The sequence below is a fragment of the Mastigoproctus giganteus genome, chromosome 1, assembly GCF_048544385.1.
Source record: "Mastigoproctus giganteus isolate SK-2022 chromosome 1, ASM4854438v1, whole genome shotgun sequence".
Classification (NCBI taxonomy): Eukaryota; Metazoa; Arthropoda; class Arachnida; order Uropygi; family Thelyphonidae; genus Mastigoproctus; species Mastigoproctus giganteus.
In genome coordinates, this window is record NC_143575.1 from 212,981,932 (window position 1) to 213,003,918 (window position 21,987).

A 21,987-nucleotide genomic window follows, 5' to 3' on the forward strand; every position below is an offset into this window, starting at 1 on the left:
TGCCAGAAACATCTCCACCAAGGCCATCATGCACAATAGGTTATGGGAGCCGCCGACCCACCACAGTCCCATTGCTAATACCACGACATGGAACTCTACAGTTCAACTGGGTGAAAGAATATTGGTACTGGACCTTGGATGATTGGAGACTGGCCTCCTGGTCCAATGAGTCCCTTTTACAGTTATTTCGAGCGGACGGGAGTGTGCGTATCTGGTGGAAACCGCACGAAGCTATGCACCTCTCATGTCAACAAGGAACTGTTCAGGCAGGTGGACAGTCGGTAATGGTCTGGGGCGTGTTCAACTGGCACACGTTTGGATGTCCTAGACGTATCTCTGAATGGTCTGGGTTACGTGTCCATCCTTGCAGACCATCTTCATGATCATTGTGCACCCACAGGGCAATGGACTCTTCCAGCAGGACAATGCACATCCCCACAGAGCCGTGGTGACTAGAACATGGTTCGCAGAGCATTCTGCAGATTTTACCACCATGGAATAGCCTCCCCATTCACTGGACATGAACCCTGTGGAGAATCTTTGGGATGCTGTGAAAAGGTCCTTTTAAGCTTTGGATCTTCCACCCAGGAATGTAATGGAATTATGGACAGTGGTGCAGCAAACATGGATGGAAATACCTGTGAAATGCTTTCGTGAACCAGTGGACTCAATGCCTCACCATGTAACTGCTGTTATCCGAGCAAAATGTGGGCCTACCCATTACTAGGTAGGTATCCCATGATTTCTGTCCACTCAGTGTAAAAAGACAAACAGCTTCATACACTAGAGCAGTGGTAATTTGTGTTTGGTCATGCAACTCTCATCTGCTGCACAGTATTCAGTGAGGTGCAATTTGATTGCCAAAAATATTGCTCTACAGCAGGGTTAGCCAATGAGTCAATCGCGGATTTAATTTTGGTCAATCACGACAAATTTTAAATATACAGCCATCCCTTGATTTGTGCACCTTGTGCAATGAAATTTTTAAGATGGTAGATCACAGCACATTTTGAAGGAAAAAAGTAGATCAGGTCACAAATTAAGTTGGCCACTCCTGCTCTACAGTATACTTTTAGAGACTGAAGGCAACGCCACTTGCATTATCATTAACTTTTTTTCCAGACATTGTTAAAGGATTTTTTATAAAATGCAGTCCTTTTTTTACAATGTGCAACACTTAAACTAAATTTGGGCGGGTGATGCTACATTATGGGACAAATAAACAGGTATGAAATTTGTAGCAAATAAAATATAATTTGATAAATATAAAGGACATAGTATAAATATTATTACACAAATGATTGCAATATGAAAAAGCATATGGCAAAAAACATTGATATGCAAATATACATAATATGAAATGCCAGTAATTGTAGAAACAGTGTTATACAAAGTGGCATTGGGCAAAATGAAAAGAGAGGAACTGCCTGTACTTCATGTGTGTCAGTTTTTGAAACAAAGGCACATAGTAACAATGTGGCATGTAGTTTTACGTAATACAGCAGTAAAACTGTCTGGCTACTTTGTTTGCTTTTATTTTTCATATTTCATCCATTCAAGTTTTATTCATAAAGTACAGAAAAACTGCTTTGTTTAAAGCAGTTTTTCTGTAATACGAATAAAACTAATAGCCATGCATTTTTACCACTACTGCCAACACGCTTGCACTATTTTGAAACCTCTGAACTCATTAATGATCGCCAATATGGATTCTGTCAGTGCTGATCCACCCGTAATATCTTGGCTTATTTTACTCATATTTAGAAAAATTCAATGTAAGGTCCTAGAAAAAGCTGAATAGTTGCTCTAGACATTTCTAAGGCTTCTCATAGTGTTTGACATAAAGGCTTTCTACACAATCCTCCATCTTAACAGGATACCTTCTGTTTTTTACTAACTAGATAGCTGGTTTTCTTCAATAACCACTCATTGCATGTGATAGTGGATATGAGGAGTGTTCAATAAGTTATCTACTTAAGCTACTTCCCATAGTTATATTTCAATGATTCATGATATATCATGTTCCTACATATCTCAACTTGAATCATACTAATTTTGATTCACTATATTTTTAGGTTATGCTGCTGGAACATAAAAAAGGAAGACACCTGTATTAAATTATGGATTTGCTGAAATTGGAACAGAATTAGTATAATTATGGAGTTTCTGCATTCTTTGATGGACAGAACAAAGAATCCTATTTGTCTGGTATTTCCCCATTGCCAACAAAAGGGAACAAGTGTATTCAAGTTCAGGGGAGTTGAATTGAAAAATAAAAACAGATTTTTGCCTCTATCTCATTTCCTTCATAGGTAGGTAGATAATTTATCGAATGCCCCTCATAGCTTTGTCTTCTAACTCCTCAATAATGTTGGAGTTCTCCAAGGTTCTATTTTATATTAATGACCTACTTCCACTGATTGTAAATCCTGTTCACAATTTTGTTGATAACAGTCCTATAGAGAATTTCCGATCCTCACTTTTTATGTAGCTTTGCATAATTATTGTTTATCATAAGTTATCATTTACTGTTAATTGATGGCACTATGTCAGTCATATATATATGCTATTATTACTGAATGTTTAGATAAGAACAGACCTGTAAAGAGATGAATATCAATTGCTTTTATGTTGCTAAATGAACTTTAAGAAGAAAGAAAGAGAGAATTTACTTTAATTTAGAGTAATCCTGTAGTTTTACAATACTAAGCTAATACAACTTTTGGTAATATTTCTCTTTTATGCACAAGCCTGAGCAACTACTACACATTCAATGCTTGGCACAAGCTATTCTCACCTGCTACTTAAGTGAAGAAATTTCACATGATGTGCAAGTGACACTTATGACATAACAGGACAGTCAGCAATAAGGTTATTGCATATGTCACTGTTATGCAGAATTTACACACCGGTTTTATTAGTGTTCACTAATTAGTTTTAATAAGAAAAGTATTTGTTTTAAGTGTGTTAAAGGAATGCATAGTGTTCCTGTCAAGAAGTGAGGATAAATACTGATTTATTTTGCAAAGATATTACATTAATAGTTTCAATTCCACTTCGCCAAATCCTGCAGCAGAGTTTGGTACCCACTGGTAGAGTTATAAACTTATCCTAAACTAAAAATCTAAACCCCATGATGGTTTCCAACACAGAAGTCCAAATCATAGCTAATTTATTTGGTTGTTGGACCATCTGGGTTTCTGTAATAATTGTTCTCTCATTCCAATAAACTAATTAAATACTTCATGTGAAATATTTCATTAAATACTTCATGTGTCTTTACTCAACCAACCTCTCTCCACGTGCTCAATGCTTTAATTTCAAATTTTTTACAGTTTGTGAAAAATCTGTAACCATGTTCCTTTCGCACCACTACTTTTTCATCCCAGGTCCAATGTCCTACAACTTCTTAAACTTCTGTTAAATTACAGGATGCTATCTTTTCATATAACAATAACTCTTGTATTATTTCACCAGTCTGGATTTTCCTCAGTGAAGTGCTCTCAATACAGATTTTTTTTTTTTTTTTTAACTGAATCCATTCTTCAGTCAAAATTCTAACTTCTGTGCTCAAGCAGCTGACATTCCATCTAACTGGAGAGATTATTGATCATGTTTCTGAGTCTACCTACAAAGAAATGCAGAGTTTTTTTTTTTTATTATTATATTAGGCTGTCTGAACTATCTGTCAATCCTCTTAGAACAAAATACATTCAACTTGCAATATCTACAAATAACTTTCTAAGGGTAATCATCCAGTCAGTACTTATTTCTCTGGCACATTATAGCCCTGGTTGCTGATGTACCATTAAAATCCAAACAAACTAAACCAAACTTATTTGTCTTGTCGAGTCAATTAAGTTTTTTGGGCATTCGCATAGATTACAAGCTTAATTTCTCTTAAATTACTCAAAATTAAAAGTTTCTATCTTAAAAGCTTTCTGGTCAATGAAATGTAATTTTGTATTGGCTTCGAACAGAAGAAACATCAAGTATTTTCACATACACATCTCACCCCCATCCTTTATATTCCTCCTCCATCTCAACATATGCTTCCAAGTCTGTCATTTGTCTCATCAGCTCTGTCAAATATTGTTCTCTACTGGTTCGATGCAAAAATGGGTTATCCTCAAATTCGCCCCCACTACTAGCTTTATATCTAACTTCAAATCACACTGATCCAGATGTACTGGAAGTTAAAAGACACTATCTAATAACTGAAACTTCTTTAGCAAAGGAAGGTTAGCCATCCTTCTTTAGCAAAGGATGTCTAACCCACCAAGTTTTAATACTATTTTTCTTTCTTTTATTGAGCTTGTTAACCTTTACTCTCTTTTCAACCTTATGTTTATTTATAGAATCTGTTTAAAACAGATTCTATAAATAAAAGATTTGATAACATAAATTATTGAATCTTCTTCAATTTTTATTAAACAAAGCCAGTAGTACAATGGATTTTGAGAAAAGTATTTTAAAATGCTTAAATTTCATAAGAAAGTACTCACCTTTGCACGTAGGGATGAAATACGAGACAATAATCCAATCAGAATGTCAGAATGCATACTCCTTTCATGAGCTTCATCAATGATAATTACTGAATATTTATTTAGAAGGAAATCCTATAAAAAAAAGTTGGAATTAATGTCACACAAACAACAACAAGTTAATACCCATCCTAGTGAAATTAATGAGCTGGCCAAGCTCAATAAATGATTATGGCACTATATGGATAATCAAATTGATGATAATTTCAAATAATAGTATGAGCATTAATAAAGATAATATGATGCAAGGAAGTTTCCTGTCACTGATTTCATCTAGGTATCTGTGCAAACCTTTTTATACAAGTTCTCTAGTTTTACAAAATTAAGTTTTGTCAACACTTATCAAAAAAGTAAAAAATACTTTACTAAAATACAAAAAAATAAAAAAGTAAAAAAAGTAAAAATGTAAAAAAAAAAAGCCACCTTATATTCAGTCCTACCTTACTCTAAATTATGCCAACTATGAACAAAAGAAAGAAATAAAAAACAGATCGAATAAAAATCAGATGGTCAGTCTCAAAGACTTTTAAAGCCACAAATATTTAAAACCGATCAAGCAGTCTTTCTCAGTATGATATCAAAGATGTGGTCCTGGATGGCTCACAGACAGAGATACTTAAACATAAAATTCTTATAGATTATCTAAAATTAGTATTAAATCAGAAAACTCAATTAGTAAAGATAAGAGATAACTTGAAGTTATCTGGAACTGGAACTACAATCTCTCATTTGAAATGTTTTCTCGTGGGCAAATCCAGTGTCAAAGATAACCCTTAATCTGAAAGACCTCAATATGCCATAAATGACACAATTTATACCATTTTGACAAATATATTGGGAAAGAAAAAATTGCATACCCACCTTCCATCCAAAGCTCAAAAGACAATCCCAGGCAAACTGTATCTCTTCTGCTATCCAGAAAGTTTCCTTTTTATATGAATCATTGCAATTGATGAAGTATGGTTATGGTATTCTGATCCTGAGTAAATTAAAAGAACAATCTGCTGAATGGCACCAACCTTCATCATGTAGACCCTAGAAAGTTCAACAGAATCCAAGCAACAAATAGCCATTTCTGCTCTGCTCTGCTCTGTTAACACTTCCTCGGGTGTTCCCTGCATTGACTGGATTCCGCAAGGTCAGACAGTCAATAGCAAATATTGTTTCATATTTAAGGAAATTTTAGACCTGCTCTAAGAAAGATGCAGCCTGTCAAATCAAGATCACATATGACTTCACTCTTACTAAAAAATTATATGATAATGTTAAGTATTTGATGTTATATATGATGATGCTATTATACAAAAATTTTATGTATTATAATAATGTTAAGTGTTTGATGTTATATAAAAATTTTATATATGATAAATGATGTTATAAAAAAAAGTTATATATGATAACGATGTTAAGCATTTGATGTTATATAAAAATGTTATACAGTGTGTCCAGCAGAATTACTACCAATAACAAATGCATATATTCCATAAACTAATGGTGACAGGATTGTGATTTTTTTTACTCACGAATGCACCAACTTCCAAAATGGTGGTAGATATCCACATCTATGCCTTTGGTGGCACTACAGATACCAAAGCAGTATTCTATCTCTTGCCAGGTGCTTCGAAGCATCTGTGATGTGACAGATCTGCAAGAAGTGATTATTCCCTGCCATAGCTCAGTCACATCCTGCACCATTGTTTAGTATACATCTTTTATTACGTCCCCCATAAACAGAAATCTAAAGAGCTCAAATCTGGTGATCTAGAAGGCCATGCAGAACCATGCTCTACCAATCCAACTCTCTGGAAACTGCTCGTTCAAGTAGACTTTAACTGAATTGGCATAATGTGGTGGGCTCCATCTTGCTGAAAAAGTTATACTTGTGGTATCTGAGGGATTGCATAATTTTGCAGAATGTTGAGGTATGTCGCCCCTGTTACTGTGGCTTCTGCAAAGAAGAATAGCCCAATCATAAAATCCAAAGTCATGGTACACCACATGTTCACTTTCAGGCTGTAGCACTCATATTCCATTACCACATGTGGGTTTTCACTTTCCCAGATTTGACAGTTGTGCCATTTCACTGGACCAGAAATGTAAAAGGTGGCTTCGCCAGAGAAGACATTACAGAAGAGAAATGCATTTTCATCATCTATCCATGATAATGTAGTGAATGCATCTTGTTTTAGTTTGCCACTTGCTTGTATCTTCTGTACCAACTGGATCTTGTAAGCTTGCAGTCTTTTGTACACAATATCATATATGGTAGATTATGGAATACTCAATTCACAACCTGGCTCATCAAATGGATTTGTGGGGGCTATGCCACTTTCTTTCTTCCTCAACAAAGAACTTTTTTCCAACAATTGTTGCCATTTCACTATGCTGTGACTCTCAGGTGGATTATCTCCATATTCCTGCCTGAATTTCCTTTGGAAGGTAACAGGAAACTTTAATTCAGCAAGCCAAAAGCAACACTGAATGGTGAGCAGTGCCATTCAGTTTTACACTGCATGATGAGCAGTGTAATTTTTATACTGTTATGCATGCATAACACAGTACACGTGATTAATTGCTCTTCTAGCTGCACAAATTTAGCAGGTTTCTGCACCTGCAAAAAAATAATATTATTCTATCATTAGTTTATTAAAATATATACATTTTTTATTGGTACTAATTCTACCAGACATGTTATGTAAAAATTATATTAATTTGTGTAAAACCTAGTCTTGCAGTAAATTACACTAAAATATACATTATTATTTAAAACTAATAATTCAGAGAAGCAGAGAAAAAAGTTGTAAATTTTAATTAATTAATTTAATATTACTGAATTAGTAATAGCTATTGTAATACACGGGTAAGCTTGAGAAATGTACTATGGGTCAGAAGATAATCCCATTGAGAAAGCTAAGTGATTTCTTTCCCATGTGGGTTAAAAATGTGGTTTTGAAACAAAAAGAACAACAATGCCTATAGGCTCAAGCAATCAATCGGTGAAGGTAATAAAGACACCTGATGCAACACTATCCTAGTTGACTTGTGGTATTTCTGTCATGATGGGAACAATATGGATGTGGTTGCTGGGGAAAAATAAAATGAAAACACTTTTACACACATATACGCGCGAGCGCCTCCGTAGCCAGGTGGGAAGGAGCAGCAGTACGTAGCACATGCTTCTTGATTAGACAGGGGTTCAAGCCCGTCACCACCAAATATGGAGTATGCGGAAAGGTCAGGAATGACCACCGCATATTCACGGAGCAATATGGCCTTAGTTGCTAATGCTCCTGAAAACCAAATAACAAACAAACACATGCGCGCGTGGAATTTTGGCAGGAGCAAATAGCAGCGGAGGAAAAGAGAAGCAAGTGAGAGACTCTGGTCAAAGAGAACAAAATGTACCCAAGGAAATTTTTGAAGGGAAGTACAGGTCGCACAAGGTAAATATATGCCAGAAATTTTAGTATGGCAGTGAACTGTTATGTTATTTGGTTTTTAGGAGCATTAGCAACTAAGGCCATATTGCTCTGGGGATATGCGGTGGTCATTCCCTGACCTTTCCGCATCCTCCATATTTGGTGGTCGGGCTCGAACCCTGGTCTAATCAAGAAGCGTGTGCTACGCACTGTTGCGCTCCTGCCCACCTGGCTACGGAGGCAACATGGCAGTCAACTATCAGCTGATTTTGATCAGATATCCTAGACATATATACTTGACACAATTCTGAAGATCAATTCACATTGGAAACTGCATTTGTAGTTTTAGGATTTGTCCCTAGCTTGATTAAGCCAAGCACCCACAATGTATGCATTAGGTTTCTGAAATAGTTACAAAGTAAGCTATCCCAAAAAATAATCCTGACTAAAAAATATGAATGTCTTTGGAGTAAAGAAAGCAGTTAGAAAGTCTTGGCAGCCAGGGAACCTATTGAGAAATAGCCCAGAGCCTGTAACAGAGCTCAACCAACTTAAGTGGAAAGCAACGCAGCAGTCTCGAGCAAGAATAAAATCTAAAGTAAGTGTGTTCCAATTTTGTTACAAACATTAGGGATATTTGAATAGAAGTGTAGTATAATTTATGTAAAAGTTTCATAAATTGGTCACATGTATATTGGCACACTATGGCCATAGATGCTGATGCACCAAATAAATCCCCAATCAACCAATCACATGTATATATTCCATTTATTAATATCTATATACTAATTACGTTTTATTAAATTTATTTTCTTATCTTAACATGATGTGTTGTTGATTTCTCAATGTTCTACTAACTAGCTATTTCATACATGCCCTAGAGCCCAGAGTCTGTGATGTAAACAGTCAAAACTGTGTTTGGTGCATGCCTGTGGTTTCAAGAGGATGGAAGCTTCTTCCACACCAAGAAGGAAGGATTTATTGGCTGTATCAATCCAGGAGTTTTAAAATATATATATCTCTATATAAAATAATAGTGGGTTTTTTTTTTTTTTTTTTTTGATTTGGTAGTTGTTGGCGCATCGGCTTCTGTGGCCATATTGCACCTCCCAAGGTTTTTGCAGTACTTTGATCCAAGCCCGAGGCGGGAATCGAACCCGCGACCTTTGGGTTGCCAGGCAGGTACTTTACCCACTCGGCTAGCCCGGTCGGCTAATAGTGTGGTTACCAGTTTATTTTTATACTACTAGTATTAGGAATTAGCCATGTAATGCAAAGAAGCCATAGGGTTTTGCTGCACCAGTTAAAAAAAAAAAAAAAAAGTAAGAAAATACAAATTATGCCTTTCCCTCCTCGTCTAGGGAAGTATTCAGCTGACCTTTGAATTTCTTCAAGCTGTCAGCCTCCACTACCTGTGAGGACAACTTATTCCAGCAATCAGTGACTCACTGGCTAAAAGAAAACTTCCTGCAATCTACTCTAAACCTGTTCCCAGGTAATTTTAATTTATGGCCCCTAGTTCTGGAATACTTTAAAACAGTGAAAATTCCGCTTGCATTCATTTTATTAACCCCTCTCAGAGCCTTATAAACCTCAATCAGGTCACTTCTGAAGTGCCTGGTTGCCAAGCTCCGTAGCCCACATAATCAGAGTCTTTTCTCGTACAGTCGCATTTCTGCTGATCTCATCATGTGTTGCCCGTCTTAGGATCCTTTCAAGAAGCTTAATATCTTGACGTTCAATGTCTTTTTTCAGATGAGGTCTTCATACTTGGACACAGTATTCCAAATGCAGTCTTACAATTACCTTATACAGTGGAATTATGACCTCCCTATCTCCACAGAATAATGTTCAATATATCATCACCAGAACATCATGGGCTTTCCTAGTTGCCTGTTTACACCGGTCAAAAGACTTTATATCTACCCATAACATAACTCCCAGATCACTTCTTCCTCTACTGTCTTTAATTTGACTCCGTCAAGTGTTTAATTTATTTTGGGGTTGCTATTCCCCAAGTGTAAGACCTTGCATTTTGCTGCATTAAAACATACTGTAACTGCCACTTTTAAATAGGGTTCAAATCTGCCTGGACTGTTGCCAGGCCAGTTCAACACTGTAATGCCAGCATTTCTGTGGTATGACTGCACCTTAAGGGAGAAAAATGAGGCAAAACATTGATGTAAGTAGTAGTAGTAGTGGCATGTGATGCAAGAAAGCAAATGTATGAGCTTATGCATCAGCCAAAAAAAAAAAAAATCACACCATTACCTCCAAATGCCTGTCCAGTTCCTCCTTAAATTTATTCAACCTATCAACTTCCACAACGACAGATGGAAGTTTGTTCCAGCAATTAATCACCCGCTGGCTAAAGGCAAATTTCCGCACATCTATTCTACATCTGTCTTTTCTTAATTTGAATTTATGCCCCCTTAGGTTCATAATCTGAACAAGTGGAAGGATCCCATCAGAATTCAGCGTGCTCAACCCATTCAAGGCCTTATATACCTCATCAGATCACCGCGCAGGTGCCTAGTCTCCAGCCACTGCAATTTGCAGAACTTAAGCCTCTCTTGGTAAGAGGATCCCTTCATTCCCCTCACCAATCTTGTTGCCCTTCTCTGTACACGCTCAAGTAAATCTACATCCTTCCTAAAATGAGGCCTCCAGACCTGTACGCAGTACTCAAGGCGTGGCCCGACAATTGCCTTATACAGAGGGATAATCACCTCCTTTTCCCTGCTAGCAAAATTCCTATATATCATTGACAAAACCCCATGACCTGCCCTAGCAGCATGTCTGCATTGCTCAGAGAACTTCATATCTGACTGCACAATTACTCCCAGGTCTTTTTCATTTTCTACCACCTTAAGTGTAGTACCACACAGTTGGTACGTTTCTCTGGGGTTACTTCTACCCATATGCAGTACTTTGCATTTGTCAAGGTTAAACTTCAGTTGCCACTTCTTAGCCCATCTGCCCAAATTATCTAGATCCTGTTGCAGTAGCACACTGCCATTACTGTCATTAACAACCCTGCCAACCTTTGTATCATCTGCAAACTTCGACATTAAGCCTGATATACCTTCATCAATATCATTGATAAATATACAAAACAACAGTGGACCTAACACCGAACCCTGTGGGACACCACTAATAACATTAGTCCAAGAAGAGCAGCACCCATTGATTACCACCCTGTCTTCTCGCACTTAACCATCCTTTTATCCATTGTAGCAACTTACCCTTAATACCATTCTGCTCCAATTTGTACAATAGTCTTCCATGCGCAACAGTGTCAAAAGCTTTCCTGAAATCCAAATATATGATATCAAAATTATTTTTTGCATCCAGTTCCTTTGTAACCACATCATAATATCCTATCAAATTTGTCAGACAAGACTTTCCCTTACCAAACCCATGCTGTGTCTGAATTATTGCTGCAGTCTTGTCTAGATGGTCCTGCAATGCATCTTTAACCAGCGACTCCATTATTTTACCCGGAACAGAAGTTAAACTAACTGGTCTGTAATTACTCGTGTCACCCTTCGATCCCCCTTTGTGAATTGGGGATACATTTGCACATCTCCAGTCCGTGGGAACCTCCCCTGAGTCAAAGGATGCTCTCATAATTATGGCTAAGGGTTTGCTTAGTTGCTTTGCCGCCTCCTTTAATATAACTGGATAGATCCCATCCACCCAGGTGCTTTTCTTACGTTTAACTTCAACAATTTCTCTTCCACTTTGCTCTCAGTTATTACAAGATCATTAAGCACCCTGCTACAATTTGATAACCTTCTGCCATTTTCAAACCTTAATAATTCCTCACGTGTGAATGTAGATGCAAAATACTCATTCAGTTTGTTTGCTGTCTGAGCAGGATCTTCAACAGTCGAACCATCGATGTCAAGTGGACCAATCAGATTCATCCCCTTTCTTTTAGAGTTTATATAAGTAAAGAAATCCTTGCTGTTTTTCTTAGCATCTTTTGCCAAGGATTTCTCGTAATCTGCCTTCGCCTGCCGAACCTCCTTTGTGACCTGATTACAGATTAACTTATATCTGCCATAGGCTTCTGAGTCGCTTGATAATTTATATGCATCCCATGCATTTTTCTTCTCTGTTACGAGTCTCATTAGTTCATTTGACAACCATTTAGGCCTAAACCTTGAACAATATTTCTTAATAGGTATGAAACTTTTAGTAGCTTCCACGATTAATTCCTTGAATGCTTCCCACTTAGAATTTACTGTTGGTAACATCGTCAGTTGATCCCACTGTACAGAATTTAAAAACTGTCGGAGACCACTGTACTCGCCTTTACGGAAGCAAAAACCCTTTCCTTTATCCCTGATGGTAATTAAATCTTTAAGTAAATCCCACGTCAGTACGCTGTGATCACTGCCACCTAGTGGTTCTTTTATCTGCAAATTCCTAATACATGAATGATCACTGCTGATAACCAGATCAAGAGTATTACTTTCTCTGGTTGCTTTAAGTATGTTTTAAGCCTTGTGAGACAAGAAGACAAACTCATCATTAAATCTAAATAGCATAAAACTTACCAGTTTTGCTGTGTGGCAAGGTGCTGAGTCGTGTTGAAAAATGCAGCTTTCAACAGGAAGTCTGTGTGGTGATCTCTAATAATAAGTTGCAGGCACTCCTCCAAGATAGCAGTGTAGGTTTCTGCATTCACCGTTCCATTAATACACTTAATTCGCCCCACCCCTTTGCTTGTTATGCATCCCCAGACCGTCTGACTGGCTGGGAACTTTACAATCAGCGTTATGCAGTCAGGATGGTGTGCCACCGATTTTCATATTCTGACACATGGCTTCCCATCCGAGCCATACAGGTTGAATTTCGATTCGTCAGAAAAGATGACAGTGTTCCATTGCTCTTTTGTCCATGAAACATGTGTTTTAGCCCAAGCAAGCCGTTTCTTCCTTATTTGTTGGGTCAACAAAGACTTCTTCTTGGGCCAATAGGCATGCAGACCACATTCTGAAAGCTGTCTTTGGATAGTTTTTGCACTTGTTTCATCAGAGGCCATCTCAAAGTCCAGTTTTAGGTCAGGAGAACTAGCATGGCGATTACGAAGGCATATCCATTTCAAATATCGATCCTGGGAAGGCATAGTCACTCTCTTACGGCCTGATCCAGGTCTTCTCTTCACATCACCAGTTTCACACTTTAATTTCAGCACCTGGGATACTGTTGACTGGTGGCAGCCTATTTTATCAGTCTGAGGCAATAGAAGTGTTATCTGATGCAATACCTTTGTTTTGTAACAAACAAAATGACTATAATCAAACAATATCTTATACGCTTCACTACAAGTGTTACTTTTTTTAAGGTGCAGTTTTTTTGTCCACCACTGTATATACATATATATGTATTTTTGGGAGAGAAAGGGAGATCAGAAACATCTCCAAGCAAATGAGAGTAGAGTAAACAACAATTATAAAATATAGAGTAATTCAGTGTTTACTTTACTTTACTCTCATTATGGTTGGAAAATTGAAAAGCGAAGTTTTAAACAAGCAGTTAAAGATACACAAAGCTGAGATTGTAAAAAAAATTGTATGTATATTTCATTATAATGCACATGTTACTCCTCCCACTGCCTGATTTATTTTGGTTTTGCACTCTATATGATTTCACACACAAGCAGTGGTTCCTGTGACAATAATCTCCATGAAAAATAATGTGTTATGACTCTAAGCAACTATTATGGAACAGTAAAACAAATTTCCTCAAGCAAGTGAAAGCGACAATATCAACAGAATTATTGAACACGTTAATTTTAACAAAAGTGGAAAATTTTAAAATAACTTTTATATTGCAATACTCACACTTTGTATCTCCTTTAAGAGAATACCATCAGTCATGAATTTTATCTTGGTATTTTTAGTAACATTCCCTTCAAATCGAATTTGGTAGGATACTTCCTCAGAAGTAAGATTCATCTCATGGAAAACTCTGTTAGACATTGAAATTGCTGCTACTCTGCGTGGCTCAGTTATTCCTATTATTCCTCTGTCACTAATTTAAAAAATGAGCAAAATATTAATACAAATAATGTCTACCAAACAATACATTCCAATAAAATATGCTTACATATACACAAAATAATTGTCCTTCTATTAAATTTTTTTCATGTTGGTGAATATATCAATTAATTTCTGTCTCTCTTGATTGCTTGATGGGTGCCTACACCCCTACCAATGAGGTACCAAAATGCACACAAATGGTTGTTTGGGAGGTAACACTACATTATTAATCTCATATTATAAGAGATTAATACCACTGTATTAAGATAGTTTTAATCATAAAAGACATTGCCTGTTCTGTTTACCATTCTCTTTATAGGAAGTGTAGTGACAATGACTTGTACTTTTATAATAAATATTGGAAAAAGAAATTTTTCTATACTAGATTAACAAAAAATTTTAAATGCACCTTTTTGCATTTTTAACATTTAAAAAAATGTTTATGCATTTTTTTAAATGCATAAGCATATTTTATATATGTAAACAGTGAAAGAATTTTACCTATTTTACTTTTAAAAAGATAATCACTTTTTGTATCACTAATGTTTTTGGGAGAGTTCATAATACTGAGGTTTTTGAATTTGTAAGTTGAATCTGAGGTGTCAAAAATCCATGCTTGTATGACTGAAACTTATAAATTGTTATATTTTTGTATTGGAATCCACAGAAAACAAAAAAAAAAAAAAAACAGAACAACTAATCTTTGGAGATACCACAAGTATTTTACATACTGCATAACAACAGTGTTCTCCCAAGAAAATTTTGCCAGTCGGGTGGGGCATTATGAAGTAGTCGGGTGGGGAAGTATAATACTTCACAATATAAATTTTTCTGTTATTTATAAATGTAACTTAAGCAATCCAGAGCAAAAATTAATTGCATAATTTAACATTATATGCTCCTGACACATTGACCCCAATCGCATAGTATGGTTGAATTAATACTGATCGAGATCAGTGAGCAGAACAATACGGTACCGCAAGAATCATTTAAATTTTAGCCGGGTGATGTGCACATTTTATAGGTCCTGGGGAGAACACTGAACAAGAACCGGTGATATTTTAGAGCTTAAAAAGTTTTAAGCTTCTTAGTACATCTAACATATATTTTGGACAAAACCTAGATATCAAAATCAACTAAATCATGACCACCAAATAACCATATTATGAACTGCTGACTATTAACCTAAAACATGGAAACCTACTGCCACACCTCATAGAGCCATTTTGGACCTTATTAGTATCTCATCAGTGAAGAGACAGGCAAAACAGAAAGACCAAATGAATAGGCATACTTTATAAATTCTCTAGGTAAAACCATTATAATTCTGGATGAACTGAAAATCACATACATGAATAAGTTTGGGAAAGAGGAAAGAACAAATTAAACACAAATAGCTAAAAAATTTGTATCTCAAATAAGACAATAAACTAAATAATTGACTTCATTACTGTGTCAGTGAAGGAAAAGCATAAATAATAACAGTCAAAACTAATAAAACAAACTTATCTGCAAAAAACTTTACTCGTTCATTTTACAAATATATGTCTCAGTTTCAATATCAATGATGTCTATTTTCACATACAGTCTGCCAAGCCCTACTTACTTTTTCTGACAGAACCTCAATTATCAGTTAATTCAACCACTACTTATCTCAGTTGTTCTAATCAATCAATGTACGATTCCTTTCACTTCAAAGTGGTACATGGTCTGATATTCTCTGTCAGGGATAGTAATTTTGAATCTCCTCTTAAAATTTCATCCTCTACCCCATTCTGTCAAACTCATCTGTTACCACTATCAATCTCCCAATTCCATTAATCACTTGGAACTCTTTGACATCCTTTCCTTGAAACTCAACTTTCTCCAGTCCAACTTTCCTAACAGTTTCGTACTCATACAAACCCAGCTGGTTGAAATGCTGAGGTTTTTGCAATTACTAATGATCTCACACAGAGTGTTCATTTACCTTCCAGAATACTAGACAATCCTAACCATGCAGGCAACAATCTTGATTTTTTTTTCTCATGAACAACCCATCTAAGTACACTGCTGAGGTGAGTGGTCATGTAGGCACCTCAGACCACAACTTGGTGATGGTCCCTTCTCCAATGGAGTCTTTCTCTTGTAGCCATTCTCACCTTGTGTTGTTTGGCATTACAAGAATGCAAAACGGAATGATCAGCAAGATTTCTGTTCATTTCTGTTCAAGATAAGAACATTGTATATCACATTTGGCTTCCATCAAAACCTCCAGGTTCATTTTCTGCCTACACCAAGGCTCACAATAATTGTAAAGCAGCTATTAGTCAGTCCAAAAAGCTTTGTTGGATAACTGTTTTTAATCTTGTGATATCAATTTTTGCTCAGACTGTCAGTGAAATTATTTTTATACACCTTAAAACCTCATCCTTTATCCAAACCTTGTTTTTCCAATAAATGTGCTTAGGCTGTTCAAGATAAGAACATTGTATATCACATTTGGCTTCCATCCAAACCTCCAGGTTCATTTTCTGCCTACACCAAGGCTCACAATAATTGTAAAGCAGCTATTAGTCAGTCCAAAAAATAATTTCTTAGCCTGTCTAAACAGATTTTATACAGGCTAAGAGTGTAAAACTTGCTTCTTGTCAAAATGATAGTCAAGCATTCTGGTCTTTTGCCAAAGCTCTTAGCCACAACTTTTTCCATCACTACTCCTATCCCTGTTAAAACCTGACAGTTCTATTGCCACCTCAGCTAAAGATAAATCCAACCTGCTAGCATTCTATTTTCCTTCTAACTCATGTATTGGCGATCTTGATAAACTACCTTCTACCATTCCTAGTACACTCCACTCAACGTCTCATGTGGTTTTCCGTCAAAAGAATGTCAGAAGAATTTTGAAAAATCTTGATGCCAAGAAAGCTCCAAGTCCTGATGGTATTTCTTCACTTGTTCTCAAAACCTGTGCTTCTGAGCTTACTCCTGTTATGTGTCACATTTTTACACTTTCTGATTCCACGTGTTTTTCCTCTGCTTGGAAATTTGCTGATATCCAACCAGTCCCTAAAAGTGTGACAAATCCCTCCCATCCAATTATTATCCCATTGCACTTACCTCTATTCTTTCTAAAGTAATGGAGAAATCCATTACCCAGCAACTCCTCAACTATCTTGAAACCCTCCGTCCAATTAATGATCATCAATATGGATTTCCTGAATGTTGATTACTGGTGTTATTTTGGCTTATGTTACCCATTTATGGACAAATTCAGTGGAAAAGTTTGGTGAAACTCAAGTAGTTGCTGCACATTACAAAAGCTTTAGATCATGGCATAAAGGTCTTCTAATTAAGTTTTCATCTTATGGACTGTTAACTGTTTTTTGTAAATGGGCATCCAATCAATTTTCTGTCTAACTGCTCACTGCAGGTGACAGTCAATGGCTCTGTCTTCTAATTCTCCACTAATACTGGTGTTCCCCAAGGTTCAGTTTTATCTCTCACTCTTTTCCCTTCTGTATATTAATGACCTTCCACTGACTTTCCGTAGTTTTGCTGGTGATAGCACATTGCATTCCACCATCCAGTTTGAGAAACCTTGCCCTACACAAACAGCTTCAAACTTCTCAAATATCCACCACCAATTTCTTAAATATTGATCTCCATGTAATGCTCCAGGGGGTAAAGATAATTTAGTTAATTTCAATTCTTCTATAACTAACTCAGTCCTGTCTTCTTACACGTGGTAACGATGCAAATGCTTCCTCTGGATCTAAAAAAACTGGATTTTCTCTTTCACTCAGGGCATTGCTTTTCTCCTAAACAGCTACTCACTCTGTACAAATCTCAAATCTGCTCTACCATTGAATATTGTTCCTGCATCTGGGGCAGTGGCCCCACAACCTTTCTCAGGCTTATAGACTCAATTCAAAAGAGGGCAGTTAAGTTAATTAATGACTCATCTCTTACAAAGTCTCTCCACTCCCTGTCTTTTAGATGTTCTGTTTCTGCTGCATGCCTTGTCGACAGATACTTCCATGGGCTCTGTTCTGAATTGGCTTCTGTAATTCCTCCCTCTTCCAAACTAGTCTGAAAACGTGCCACAACCAGTTAACATCCATTTTCTGTCCAAGTTCTAACGCACAGAACTAACTTTTGTTATTTCCTGAATATTACAATCTACAGAAATTCGTGTCTAATGTCAACAAGGTTTTCTTTCATCTTCTCAACCTTCAATCCATGCATGGTATTAAGTACTATAGGTTCTGATAACTTTAATGTTTGGAGTTTTTATAAAAAAAAAAATAATAATAATAATAAACCACACATTATATAAAATAAACCATGACATCAGTTAGTGCACTTGCATCATTACTACACAGTTGAATTTTTAAGACAAACCAAAGTTCATACGATGGCATCAGTATTGTAACGTCTCATATCATGAAATCCTTCATGAGTTGCCCTCATACTTCAAATAAGTAACGCTTCCCCATTAGAGAAGACTACTGTTAATTATTTTCAGTTGAGTGGGTTACTTACTTTAAATTGAGTACCACCAATCATGAATGGTAGTTCTCAACTGAAAATAATTAACAGTAGTCTTCTCTAATGGGGAAGCATTACTTATTGAAGTATAAGGAGGGCAACTCATTGTGAAGAATTTCACAATATCAGATGTTACAATAATGATGCCAACGTACAAACTTTGGTTTGTCTTAAAAATTCAACTATGTACTAATGATGCAAATGCACTTAACTAATCTCAATTTGAATTTTACATAGTTTGAGGCTTTCTGCCCTAAAATATTTATAGTTTACAAAATAAACCTCAAATCCATGAAATTCAAATGAAGAATTTTGTGCTGCAATTATATTAGTGGTGGTGGTCCGCATCGTATCCAGGTACCAATGAGAGGGGGGCATGACAACCAGGTTTTTGAGTATTTTTTTAGATAGACCTAGGAGCATTTATATGCATACACTTATCACTATGAAACTAAGAGCTACCCAAGCTCAATATATCTTATTTTTTGTCAATATTTAAAATTACAGAAGAGTTTACCTAAATACTTCTTCATAGGATAGCTTCTGCACCATACTCTCCAAGTAAGACCAACTTAAAAATGTATAATAACTTCTTTAAAATAATTTAATGTGTTCATCACCCTTAGCACATGAACTATCCGACAAACCAGGATCACAGTCGAAGGTCCCCAACTCGACCCAGACCCATCAAATCTTCATCAAAATCTCAAGTGATCAAAGACATTATGTCAAATACAGTTGGACTGCCATATAACGAAATCGATCATTCGCTTGAAATCATTCGTTATACAGAAATTTTGCTATAAAGAAACATTACCTTTTCAACAATGAAAAATACCGTAATTCAACTCAGAAATACAGCATAATATGGGAAATAAATCAGAAATAAATGGGAGTAAAAAAATTTTCTAGCATTTTAAAACAATTAATTTATTAATACACACATATTAAGAAATGACTACTTATATGATGCACACAATATATTAGTACACTTTTAATAAAAATTCAAAGCTACAGGGCTTAATAACTTCCACGATTTTTTAATATATTAAAAAGTAAGATATTACCTCAATCTTTTTCATGGAATGCTTCCAGTCAATTCTCTCTCACGTGTGATGAATAAAATAAGATGAAAAAAATTGAAAAAATGAATTAATGAATTCCCTCACTCATAGAGATAAGATCAAATCCAATGCGCAACAGAACTGAACCAAACCCAACCCCGAAACACATCAAACCGCCGCAGCAAGACCATGACTGCAAGAAGACATTGTGTCATAATAAATAGTTAAAACAGGTTCCGATAATAAATAATTAAAATCACTAATTAAAAACACTATTAAAATCACAATTAAAAACTATTTAAAATTAAACGGATTAAAAGTTACGATTTGGATGAATACTCAAATTAAACGAAATGCACAGCTGTTTCCCTTCCTTAAGCAGACCATTCTTTTCGGTTGATTGCAGTGTTCACAGGATGGGAATATCACAAAGTGTTTGTGCATGTATTTGACTCTGAAATAGAGAGAGGTTATTTATATTGGTACATGCACAAAAAATACCAGAAATCCGAAATTAGATAAGGCCGTTGCACATTGATAGAATTTTCGTGTAGTTTCATTTCAAGCATTTCAGCAATCAATAATTTTATGTAATTGTGTTGTATATTTAAAATTACTGCTTCATTGAATAGGAATATTCATCATTGACTGCATGAAAGGCTAACTCCGATGTGTTTGCGCACAACGTGCGGATGGAAGCAGCATGTTGCTTGACATGTAACTCTAACGTGCAACAAGTGGAACCCTTGTATGATGAATCACACTGACTACACGAAATCTTGTACACAAGGTCATTTACCTGTGCTGAGCAAAAAGGAAGAATTGTGTGATTTTTTAATATATTATGGAGCTTCTGCATGGGCCTGGCTATTATTTTGAATTCAGTATTTCTAAAGAGTTTTTTAAGCTGCCTGCACCATTGTTCAACGTATGGTATGGAAATAAAGTGTGTTTTATTGGTATTATTAATGGGTATCATATATTTGCTGTTTTATTTTTAGCCTGTAACCTGATTTGATTTATAACAGAGTGAGGATAGCCTCTATTTAAAAACCTATCGGTTAGTGTAACAATTTCTAAGTGTAAGGTGGGTTCAGACGTGGAATATTTGTAAGCATTGAAAAACTGGTTGAATATAATAGATATCTTGTACGTGAATGGATGATAACTTCAGTAATGCAGGTACATCCCCGAATTGGTGGGTTTTCGGTAAATGCTAACTTGGATTTTTTGCATGTCGTGTGCGAGAGTGAAATTTAAGAAGTTTAGGGCTTTTTTGTTTCTATCTGTTCCTCCTCCAGTGTATAATGTAGTGTCATGTGAATATTACTGAATACCTGTAGAATGTCTTGAGTGGTGTTGTGATCTGTTATGACAAGTATATCATCAATAAATCTCCCATAGTAAGTAATGCGGTGAAGAAACGGTGTTAAATGAATATCCTCGATATTGGCAAGATAGATTTCCGCTATAAGACTGCTCAGGTTCAAACCCATTGGTCATCTGAAAACCTGTTTGTATGTCGTCTCTTTAAACGTGAAATAGTTTGCTTCAAGAAGAAGTTTGATTAATTTAAAAATTTCTTTTTTGGGTAATTCAATGTGATTTATCACAATAGAATTTTTGTTTAACAGTTTCCAAACTACATCGAGAGTGTAGTCCACATTTAAATTGGTGTACAAAGAGGTCACATCTAATGAAAATAATTTATCATGCCAAACCTAATCACCTGTCTAAATGGTTTAATGATGTTGTATAAGTGAGCAGTTAAGTGTGAAAACACTGAATTTTTGTATGATACAACAGGGCATATGGGAAAACCAGGTTTATGAAGTTTAACCTCTGAAAAGTACAGGAATATCGTATGTCCTCGCTTTCAGCTCTTTTAATTGGACCATGGAAATAAAATCACTTTTGTGATATGTCGTTAGGGTTTTGTTGTATTGGTTTACTAAATTCGAAAATACAGACCAGTCTATCACCCTGCACGTAGAACTGTCCAATATGATAGAGTCCAATTTTTTAAAATGATCACTATTCAATGAATCGGCAATTTTAAATATACAACACAATTACATAAAATTATTGATCACTGAAACGCTTGAAATGAAACTACACGAAAATTCTATCAATGCGATGGCCTTATCTAATTTTGGATTTCTGATCTTTTTTGCGCATGGGCCAATATAAATAATCTCTCTATATTTCAGAGTCAAATACACGCACAAACACTTTGTGATATTCCCATCCTGTGAACACGGCGATCAGCCGAAAAGCGTGGTCTCCTTAAGGAAGGGAAACAGCTGTGCATTTTGTTTAATTTGAGTATTCATCCAAATTGTAACTTTTAATCCGTTTAATTTTAAATAGTTTTTAA

The 21,987-nt window shown here is 35.9% G+C and overlaps 1 protein-coding gene across 1 annotated transcript in view; it reads right to left on the reverse strand.

The window, feature by feature from the left end:
• Positions 1–21,987, reverse strand: part of kz (putative ATP-dependent RNA helicase kurz) — a 215,910-nt gene that overhangs the window by 167,471 nt on the left and 26,452 nt on the right. Inside the window, exons 6-7 of the mRNA XM_090368664.1 lie at positions 13,819–14,008; positions 4,506–4,619 (exon numbers count right to left, since the gene is read on the reverse strand). Of these exons, the coding sequence (XP_090224790.1) occupies positions 4,506–4,619; positions 13,819–14,008 (304 nt within the window). The remainder of the gene's footprint in view (positions 1–4,505; positions 4,620–13,818; positions 14,009–21,987) is intronic.